The following is a 10,883-nucleotide window of genomic DNA, read 5'->3' on the forward strand; positions in this document are numbered from 1 at the left end:
TAACAGCTTACTACACAACATATATTACTTAGCTACAGTATACATATCTCCCTGGCATATTACATAATTTATGCAGTAGCAAATAATACATTTTTGGACTCACCGTTGTGCTTTGCTCACTTGAACAGGAAGGTGGTGCAGTGAACGTGATTTTATCTGTGGCCAATGACCTTGAGCCTTCTTGGATGGGCACTTCTAATGGAAATCTATGGCAGAATTGTAAAGCTCTCCCTGTAGATTTTGGGGTGAAATTGTGTCCCCATGAGTGACAGAACACTGAGCCAATCACAGCGCAACTAGAGAAGTTTACCAACCCCTACACTCTGTATTTTCCGCTGGCTGCCCCACCACCATTGACAGCACTGAGCTAGGCTGAAACACCTGCAATTTGAAGCTGACCATGTTTGTAGGCGGCTTTATTAACTCAATAAAAACATTTTACAAACGGATATGTGACACGCATTAATGCTAAAATAACTTGCAAGACAGAAAATATAATTTTTATGTCTGCCCCTCCTGCCCTGAATGTGGCCGCTGGTTGCTTTGTAGCTATGCATGAGCTAGTACTCCATCGTTTCCACTAGCTTCTAAAGCCACAAAGTCAGAATTTGCTGCACAATTAGCTTTTTGATCTTAATTTAGGGTTAGGCATAAGGTTAGCAGTGTGGTTAAGGTTAGGTTTAAAATCAAATTGTAAGAAGATAAATTGTAGAAATGGACAGAGTTTATGACTGTGGCTATAGAAGCTAAAAGCCTTCTACATTGCTAGCTAGCACACTACAGTTAACACACAATCACATCAAGCAGCTGAAATTACAGCAAACTATGTGCATTTTCGTTTGTTTCTTTCTATTGCCATTTCTTTGAAATGATCCGTTATAATGATCCGGATAAATTAATTCACATGGCTCAGAAGCTGTCAGTCTTGTCACATTTATTCTCTATGCATGGCATTGTGGAGTTCGCAACAAAAAAACTGCACAGGTCAGAGGCAAACAAGGTTTAGACAAACCCCAAATGTTTAAACCAAATGCTAGCCTAGTAGCATGGGGAAATATTGTTGAGATGCTTTTTTCCAGGGGAGACGTGAGTTTCTGAATTGGCAGTGGATGCACATTGTGAATTCAAATGGAACTGTTAGCAGGGATGGTGGTGAATAACTAAATCCTTACTATTAACCAATCAGCATCCAGGAACCAAACAACCCGTTTTATAATAGGCCAGGGGTGTATTCATTCCGCAGATTCTGTTGCAAAACGCTTCTTAGAAGGAAGCAAACGGAGCGAATCAGGGAGGGACCTACCTGAATTTGTCCAATAGAAACCCTCGTTTTAGTTGCAACTGTTAGCCGGAATGAATACAGCCCAGCTCTTGTCCGCCTGACCTAGTGAGAGAACTGTAAACTTTGACACGATTAAGATTCGGGCAAGATTTTGACAGAATGGGACACGCTCACTGCTGTATTGTGCTCCTTATAGTATTCCTTGCGCTACAGCAAGCTGCTGGATTTTGGCTCTTCGATGTCTTTCCATCAAGTTTCAAAACTCAAAACAAAGTGCCAAACAATAGCACTCCGCCGGTTCTTATAGGTGAGCAGATTTCTATTTCTTGATTAATTTGCTGTGATAGGCCTATTACAACATGTTATATCTCATGGAATTCAATGTATGTTTTATGTGATTGTAATAGGCTATCCGTTTGCTTTCTTGTATACTGAAAGTCCAAAATGTATTTCACAAGACAGGTCGATTCTCTATCTAGAACTAGAAGCAAGTTCCAGGCAGTTTTCTATGGTTTCCACGAGGATTGTAGGTCCTTGAACTCAGTAATGGATGCTGGTGTGAATGTTAATTAAATCATATGGTCCTGGCTGGGTCAGGGATATACAGTGGTGAGAAAGTTTGTGAAACCTTTAGCATTTTTGGTATTTCTGCAAAAATGTGACCAAAAATGTGATCAGATCTTCGTATAAGTTCTAGTAGTAGATAGTGAACCTGGTTTAAACAACACAATAAAATAAAAAAAATCAATTTATTTCTTGAGTAAATTGATCCCAACATTCAATTTCTTTGTCGGAAAAAGTATGTGAACCTCTAGCTTAGTCATTGCAATGAAGTGTATTAAAGTTGTCCAAAGTTTAGTACACCATATATCCAAAAGAATGTGGACACACCTTCAAATTAGTGGATGTGGCTATTTCAGTCACAACCCGTTCCTGACATGCAATGTTCATCGACCAACATTGGCAGTAGAATGGCCTTATGGAGGCACCATTATAGGATGTCACTTTTCCAACCAGTCAGTAAGTAACATATTTCTGCCTTGCTAGAGCTGCCTGGTCAACTGTAAGTGCTGCTATTGTGAAGTGGAAACATCTAGGAGCAACAATAGCTCAGCTGCGAAGTGGTACGCCACACAAGCTCACAGAATGGGTCCGTGGTTGAAACACACACTACCTAGTTCCAAACTGCCTCTGGAAGCAATGTCAGCACAAGAACGGTTTATTTTAGTTTCATAACCATTGCATAATACATTCCTCACCTTTTCTGGGCGTGATGGGTTCATATTCTCGAAGGAGCCATACAACAAATAGTCATCCGCATCGCTCATTTAATTGGGACTAGTAAATACACTGAACAAAAATATAAATATGATATGATGGTTGTTAAATCAATGTTTGCGCATTAAAGCGGTTACACTGACATTTCCTCACATAATTCAATTTACCGACACAAAAAGATCCCACCTTGTCTAACATTTTCTTTTGTCGACATTTGGAAAGTTAAACTAAAATGTTTGTTTCCATCAGGCAGTCATTACATTTTTTTATCCAACATGTACTTTACTCGCATAGTTATAATGCTCGTTTACACATGCAGTTTATGACCGGTCTGATTTTTGTACATGCACAGACATTTCAGAAATGGTTCATGCAGATATTTAGTAGGAAATTTACGCAATGTTTATATATTTATATAACATTTGACAACTTTTTTTTTTTTACCAGTGCCTGGGACTGCAGGAAACCAGCTTGAAGCCAAGATTGACAAGCCAAGCCGTGTGCATTGGATGTGCTACAAAAAGACAGATGACTTTTTCACACTTTGGCTTGACCTGAATATGTTCATGCCAATTGGGATTAACTGTTGGATTGATAATATAAGGTGAGGGGGAGAATGAATATGATTATAATAATTCTGTTTAGATCATGATTAATTCAATCATTTTAACTCTACACTTAGGGAGCATTTCCTAATGGTTCATTGTTGTAACAATAAATAATGCACTGTAATAGAAGAGGATACATACAACCACAACTCTATTTTCACTAGTTTGATTTTGAGTCAAATCCAATCAAATCTTATTAGTCACATGTGCCGAATACAACAGGTGTAGTAGACCTTACAGTGAAATGCCGAATACAACAGGTGTAGTAGACCTTACAGTGAAATGCTTACCTACGAGCATAACCAACAAAGCATTTTTAAAAAATACAGATAAGAAATAAAAGTAACAAGTATTTAAAGAGCAGCAGTAAAATAACAATAGCGAGACTATATACAGGGGGGTACTGGTACAGAGTCAATGTGCAGGGGAACTGGTTAGTTGAGGTAATATGTACATGATGATAGATGATAACAGAGAGTAGCAACGGTGTAAAAAAAGGGGGGCAATGCAAATAGTCCGGGTAGCCATTTTGATTAGGTGTTCAGGAGTCTTATGGCTTGGGGGTAGAAGCTGTTTAGAAGCCTCTTGGACCTAGACTTGGCGCTCCGGTACCGCTTACCGTGCGGTAGCAGAGAGAACAGTCTATGATTAGGGTGGCTGGAGTCTTCAATAATTTTTAGGGCCTATAGAGGTCCTGGATGGCAGGAAGCTTGGCCACAGTGATGGCAATGCGAACGGCCCAGTACCTCTGTAGTGCCTTGCTGTCAGGGGCCGAGCAGTTGCCATACCAGGCAGTGATGCAACCAGTCAAATTGCTCTCGATGGTGCAGCTGTAGAACCATTTGAGGATCTGAGGACCCATGCCAAATCTTTTCAGTCTCCTGAGGGGGAATAGGTTTTGCCGTGCCCTCTTTGACTGTGGTTAGAGGTCGACCGACTAATCGGAATGGCCGATTTAATTAGGGCCGATTTCAAGTTTGGGCGCCGATTTAGTGATTTATTTATTATATATATATTTTTTATACCTTTTATTTAACTAGGCAAGTCAGTTAAGAACACATTCTTATTTTCAATGACGGCCTAGGAACGGTGGGTTAACTGCCTTGTTCAGGGGCAGAACGACAGATTTTCACCTTGTCAGCTCGGGGGATCCAATCTTGCAAGCTTACAGTTAACTAGTCCAACGCATCAATGACCTGCCTCTCTCTCGTTGCACTCCACAAGGAGACTGCCTGTTACGCGAATGCAGTAAGCCAAGGTAAGTTGCTAGCTAGCATTAAACTTATCTTATAAAAAACAATCAATCATAATCACTAGTTAACTACACATGGTTGATGATATTACTAGATATTATCTAGCGTGTCCTGCGTTGCATATAATCTGACTGAGCATACAAGTATCTTACGTAACTGACTGAGCGGTGGTAGGCAGAAGCAGGCGCGTAAACATTCAAACAGCACTTTCGGCGTTTTGCCAGCAACTCTTTGTTGTGCGTCAAGCATTGCGCTGTTTATGACTTCAAGCCTATCAACTCCCGAGATGAGGCTGGTGTAACCGAAGTGAAATGGCTAGCTAGTTAGCGTGCGCTAATAGCGTTTCAAACATCACTTGCTCTGAGGCTTCTAGTAGTTGTTCCCCTTGCTCTGCATGGGTAACGCTACTTCGATGGTGGCTGTTGTCGTTGTGTTGCTTGTTCGAGCCCAGGGAGGAGCGAGGAGAAGGACAGAAGCTATACTGTTACACTGGCAATACTAAAGTGCCTATAAGAACATCCAATAGTCAAAGGTTAATGAAATACAAATGGTATAGAGGAAAATAGTCCTATAATTCCTATAATAACTACAACCTAAAACTTCTTACCTTGGAATATTGAAGTCTCACGTTAAAAGGAACCACCAGCTTTCATATGTTCTCATGTTCTGAGCAAGGAACTGAAACGTTAGCTTTATTACATAGCACATATTGCACTTTTACTTTCTTCTCGCATTATTTAAACCAAATTGAACACGTTTCATTATTTGCTTGAGGCTATATTTATTTTATTGATGTATTATATTAAGTTAAAATAAGCGTTCATTCAGTATTGTTGTAATTGTCATTATTACAAATACATTTTTTTTTAATTGGCCGATTTAATCGGGATCGGCTTTGTTGGTCCTCCAATAATCGGTATCGGCGTTGAAAAATCATATTCGATCGACCTCTAGTCTTGGTGTGCTTGGACCATGTTAGTTTGTTGGTGATGGGTGCACACTCTCAACTAGCTCCACTGCAGCCCCGTCGATGAGAATGGGGTGTGCTCGATCCTCTTTTTCCTGTAGTCCACAATCATCTCCTTTGTCTTGATCATGTTGTCGGAGAGGTTGTTGTCCCGGCACCACACGACCAGGTCTCTAACCTCCTCCCTATAGGCTGTCTCGTCGTTGTCGGTGATCAGGCCTACCACTGTTGTCATCGGCAAACTTAATGATGGTGTTGGAGTCGTGCCTGGCCGTGTAGTCATGAGTGAACAGGGAGTACAGGAGGGGACTAAGCACGCACCCCTGAAGGGCACCTGTGTTGAGGATCAGCGTGGCGGATGTGTTGTTACCTACCCTTACCACCTGGGGGCGGCCTGTCAGGAAGTCCAGGATCCAGTTGCAGAGGGAGTTGTTTAATCCCAGGGTCCTTAGCTTATTGATGAATTTTGAGGGCACTATGAGCTGAGCTGTAGTCAATGAATAGCATTCTCACATAGGTGTTCCTTTCGTCCAGATGGGAAAGGGCGGTGTTGAGTGCAATAGAGATTGCATCATCTGTAGATCTTTTGGGGCGGTATGCAAATTGGAGTGGGTCTCGGGTTTCTGGGATGATGGTGTTGATGTGAGCCATGACTTGCCTTTCAAAGCACTTCATGGCTACAGACGCGAGTGCTACAGGTCGGTAGTCATTTAGGCAGGTTACCTTAGTGTTCTTGGGCTCAGGCACTATTGTGGTCTGCTTAAAACATGTTGGTATTACAGACTCGGACAGGGAGAGGTTGAACATGTCAGTGAAAACAATTGCTAGTTGGTCAGCGCATAAAGGAAAAAAAGGATTCTGCCAGACCTTGGTGAGTAATCGCAGTCCTGATGTCCAGAAGTTATTTTTGGTCATTCGAGGCGGTAGTGGCAATGTTATGTACAAAATAAGTTTAAAAAAGGAGTTGCAAATAAACAAAAAAAACACAATCGGTTGGTGGCACGTAAAATGTCTGCCTTCTCCGGCACCATCTTTCTTCATTGTCCTCAGCATTTTAGTGATTGGGTTCATTTCCTTATGCAATAACATTATGTACCTACTGCATATTTCTTGCTACAGAATTGTATACAATAGGACAACTCGCAAGTCATCCAATTCTGCAGGGGTGTCTGTGAGAGTGCCTGGTTTTGGACAGACATATACTGTTGAGTTCTTGGACAACCACAAGCTGTCAGGTGAGAACAACTATAATGAGGCCATCTTTTCCTATGTCTTCTTTTTGATTATGATTTCATTGAATGAGATGTCTCCTTTTCCAGGTTATTTTAATAATATGGTTACACATTTGGTCAACATGGGATATGTCCGCAATGAGGCTGTCCGAGCAGCACCATATGACTTCAGAGTAGCTCCGAGTAAGTGTCATCATGGACACACACACACCATCCAACTGACAATCACTTTCCTGTACGGAAAGTGCAACTCATTAATTGTTTATGCACACATGCTTACACATAATGTGACTGTTCCTATTTGTCTCACCTTATCAGACGAGCAGGAGGAATACTTTGCACGACTGAAGAAGCTGATTGAGGATATGTACGAGAGGGATCAACAACCACTTTACATCCTGGGCCATAGCATGGGAAGCAATTATATCCTCTACTTCTTATATCAGCAGACCCAGGCTTGGAAAGACGAATACATCAAAGGCTTCATTTCACTTGGAGCACCCTGGGGTGGGGCTGTCAAGACCCTTCGAGTACTATCATCAGGTACTGTGTCAGAATTTGGTGGACAGATTGAACAACTTCACCCATAGTAGAAACATAATATACTTGAGAGAACCTGATAGCCGGGTTGAAGTAGATTACATTGACCGTAATCACCTCATGTTGCAAAATCGTTTTACTTGCAGGGTGAAATAATTAATTTCTTTCCTGGTAGGGGACTTCCTATATGTGCACACACTTGCACCAAAAACATTTATGGGCCTAATTATAGAATTACATATAGAATACCTGTTAATTCAATAGCATCTCTTTGGCCCTAGTGGTAAAGATGTGTAATTTAACTTTTAAAATGTATTACTGGACCTTTTTATTGTGGCCTCAACACAACCAGTTATGTTTTTATCTGATTGTTTGACAATCACTTAAGGGCTCCTTTACTAGGCTACCTGCACATGTTCAACCACTCGCAACATATATCCAGCCTCCAAACATTGGTGAATGGAAAGAGACATCTGTTACACCAAAAAGTGCCCCCACTATTTATTTTGCCAGGACGCCGGACCGGACCGCCTTGCCCATGTCTTCATTTTCTTGAAAGGGTGGTAAGGTCAGGTTTGTCTGGATTACATTGGCGAGTCACACATTGTCTGGAGATTGCCAAGAGAAAATGATTGATATTGAATGATAACAATTGTCTCCACAGGTGAAAATCTTGGCATCCCACTGGTGTCCAACATCAAGATCCGGGAGCAGCAGCGGATGACCACCACAAACCCCTGGATGCTTCCATTTGAAGAGGTCTGGCCTACAGACCACGTCTTCATCTCCACGCCATTATTCAACTATACCCGCCAGGACTACCAGCGCTTCTTTAAAGACATTGACTTTGAAGATGGCTGGTTCATGTGGGAAGACACCAGAAACTTGACAGCTGGTCTGCCCCCTCCTGGTGTTGAGATGTACTGTTTCTATGGTGTGGGGCTGCTCACACCGGTTACCTATATTTATGACGACCAGTTCCCAAATGCAGACCCCATAGACTATGTGTATGCTGATGGGGATGATACAGTGGACAGTCTTAGCCTCGGTCTTTGTAAACGCTGGAGAGGGAAGCAAGCACAGCCTGTCCATGTCAAGGAATTCAGGTCTATGCCCCACATGGAAATAGTATTAAATAAGAAGGTGATCAATGTGATCCAGAGTATTCTGGAGGGAAGATATAGTGAAGAGGATTCTACATTGATGAACTGATGAACATCCCATTGATTCCCCACTCATGCAAGATCAGGCCCAGCCGGACCAGCCTCCCAAATCTATACTGTAAGCTTTTGGGGAGAAAATGATTCACCCTCCCAATATACATACTATTACTGATGCCAGTAGGCTAGCTACAGAGGTGGACTTATACACAATGTACAAACCACTAGGAACACCTGCTCTTTCCATGACAGACTGATCAGGTCAATCTAGCTGAAAGCTATGATCTCTTATTGATGTTACTTCCAACTTCAATCAGTGTAGATGAAGGGGAGGATACAGGTTATAGAATGATTTTTAAGCCTTGAGACAATTACCACCCCATAATATTATTTGCGCCTCTACCAGATGGAAACTAAAAGTGTCCCCAGGTTCCCTCGGAGAGTTCATCAATGAGCTTGATGCCTTGATAAGCTCCTTTCCTGAGGACGGCTCACCTCTCACAGTTCTGGGCGACTTTAACCTCCCCACGTCTACCTTTGACTCATTCCTCTCTGCCTCCTTCTTTCCACTCCTCTCCTCTTTTGACCTCACCCTCTCACCTTCCCCCCCTACTCACAAGGCAGGCAATACGCTCGACCTCATCTTTACTAGATGCTGTTCCTCCACTAACCTCATTGCAACTCCCCTCCAAGTCTCCGACCACTACCTTGTATCCTTTTCCCTCTCGCTCTCATCCAACACTTCCCACACTGCCCCTACTCGGATGGTATCGCGCCGTCCCAACCTTCGCTCTCTCTCCCCGCTACTCTCTCCTCTTCCATCCTATCATCTCTTCCCTCTGCTCAAACCTTCTCCAACCTATCTCCTGATTCTGCCTCCTCAACCCTCCTCTCCTCCCTTTCTGCATCCTTTGACTCTCTATGTCCCCTATCCTCCAGGCCGGCTCGGTCCTCCCTCCCGCTCCGTGGCTCGACGACTCATTGCGAGCTCACAGAACAGGGCTCCGGGCAGCCGAGCGGAAATGGAGGAAAACTCGCCTCCCTGCGGACCTGGCATCCTTTCACTCCCTCCTCTCTACATTTTCCTCCTCTGTCTCTGCTGCTAAAGCCACTTTCTACCACTCTAAATTCCAAGCATCTGCCTCTAACCCTAGGAAGCTCTTTGCCACCTTCTCCTCCCTCTTGAATCCTCCTCCCCCCCCCCCTCCTCCCTCTCTGCAGATGACTTCGTCAACCATTTTGAAAAGAAGGTCGACGACATCCGATCCTCGTTTGCTAAGTCAAACGACACCGCTGGTTCTGCTCACACTGCCCTACCCTGTGCTCTGACCTCTTTCTCCCCTCTCTCTCCAGATGACATCTCGCGTCTTGTGACGGCCGGCCGCCCAACAACCTGCCCGCTTGACCCTATCCCCTCCTCTCTTCTCCAGACCATCTCCGGTGACCTTCTCCCTTACCTCACCTCGCTCATCAACTCATCCCTGACCGCTGGCTACGTCCCTCCCGTCTTCAAGAGAGCGAGAGTTGCACCCCTTCTGAAAAAACCTACACTCGATCCCTCCGATGTCAACAACTACAGACCAGTATCCCTTCTTTCTTTTCTCTCCAAAACTCTTGAACGTGCCGTCCTTGGCCAGCTCTCCCGCTATCTCTCTCAGAATGACCTTCTTGATCCAAATCAGTCAGGTTTCAAGACTAGTCATTCAACTGAGACTGCTCTTCTCTGTATCACGGAGGCGCTCCGCACTGCTAAAGCTAACTCTCTCTCCTCTGCTCTCATCCTTCTAGACCTATCGGCTGCCTTCGATACTGTGAACCATCAGATCCTCCTCTCCACCCTCTCCGAGTTGGGCATCTCCGGCGCGGCCCACGCTTGGATTGCGTCCTACCTGACAGGTCGCTCCTACCAGGTGGCGTGGCGAGAATCCGTCTCCTCACCACGTGCTCTCACCACTGGTGTCCCCCAGGGCTCTGTTCTAGGCCCTCTCCTATTCTCGCTATACACCAAGTCACTTGGCTCTGTCATAACCTCACATGGTCTCTCCTATCATTGCTATGCAGACGACACACAATTAATCTTCTCCTTTCCCCCTTCTGACGACCAGGTGGCGAATCGCATCTCTGCATGTCTGGCAGACATATCAGTGTGGATGACGGATCATCACCTCAAGCTGAACCTCGGCAAGACGGAGCTGCTCTTCCTCCCGGGGAAGGACTGCCCGTTCCATGATCTCACCATCACGGTTGACAACTCCATTGTGTCCTCGTCCCAGAGCGCTTAAGAACCTTGGCGTGATCCTGGACAACACCCTGTCGTTCTCAAATAACATCAAGGAGGTGGCCCGTTCCTGTAGGTTCATGCTCTACAACATCCGCAGAGTACGACCCTGCCTCACACAGGAAGCGGCGCAGGTCCTAATCCAGGCACTTGTCATCTCCCGTCTGGATTACTGCAACTCGCTGTTGGCTGGGCTCCCTGCCTGTGCCATTAAACCCCTACAACTCATCCAGAACGCCGCAGCCCGTCTGGTGTTCAACCTTCCCAAGTTCTCTCACGTCACCC

General features: G+C 44.3%; 1 protein-coding gene across 3 annotated transcripts; it reads left to right on the forward strand.

Moving 5' to 3' along the window:
- Positions 1-1,334: 1,334 nt before the first annotated feature.
- On the forward strand, positions 1,335-10,883 carry LOC115115763 (phosphatidylcholine-sterol acyltransferase-like). 3 transcript variants are annotated; one of them, XR_003861446.2, is made up of 7 exons: positions 1,335-1,589; positions 3,008-3,164; positions 6,508-6,623; positions 6,708-6,803; positions 6,939-7,163; positions 7,825-8,441; positions 9,751-10,883. XR_003861446.2 is itself a non-coding variant. In XM_029644257.2 (6 exons), exons 1-6 carry the CDS (start codon positions 1,442-1,444, stop codon positions 8,370-8,372), a joined length of 1,290 nt encoding a protein of 429 aa, XP_029500117.1. In that variant the 5' UTR covers positions 1,335-1,441; the 3' UTR covers positions 8,373-9,254. The 3 variants fall into 3 exon arrangements, 1 of the variants encoding a protein (XP_029500117.1); XR_003861444.2 differs by having other exon boundaries at positions 9,674-9,761; XM_029644257.2 differs by lacking the exon at positions 9,751-10,883 and having other exon boundaries at positions 7,825-9,254.

The sequence above is a fragment of the Oncorhynchus nerka genome, unplaced genomic scaffold, assembly GCF_034236695.1.
Source record: "Oncorhynchus nerka isolate Pitt River unplaced genomic scaffold, Oner_Uvic_2.0 unplaced_scaffold_14___fragment_4___debris, whole genome shotgun sequence".
Lineage (NCBI taxonomy): Eukaryota > Metazoa > Chordata > Actinopteri > Salmoniformes > Salmonidae > Oncorhynchus > Oncorhynchus nerka.

Bases quoted from the DNA above. Each gene is read 5' to 3' on its own strand.
- LOC115115763 (XM_029644257.2), top strand. From the start codon at position 1,442: ATGGGACACGCTCACTGCTGTATTGTGCTCCTTATAGTATTCCTTGCG. The intron at 1,590-3,007 runs GTGAGCAGATTT...TTTTTTTACCAG, and splicing joins CACTCCGCCGGTTCTTATAG to TGCCTGGGACTGCAGGAAAC. The intron at 3,165-6,507 runs GTGAGGGGGAGA...TTCTTGCTACAG, and splicing joins TGTTGGATTGATAATATAAG to AATTGTATACAATAGGACAA.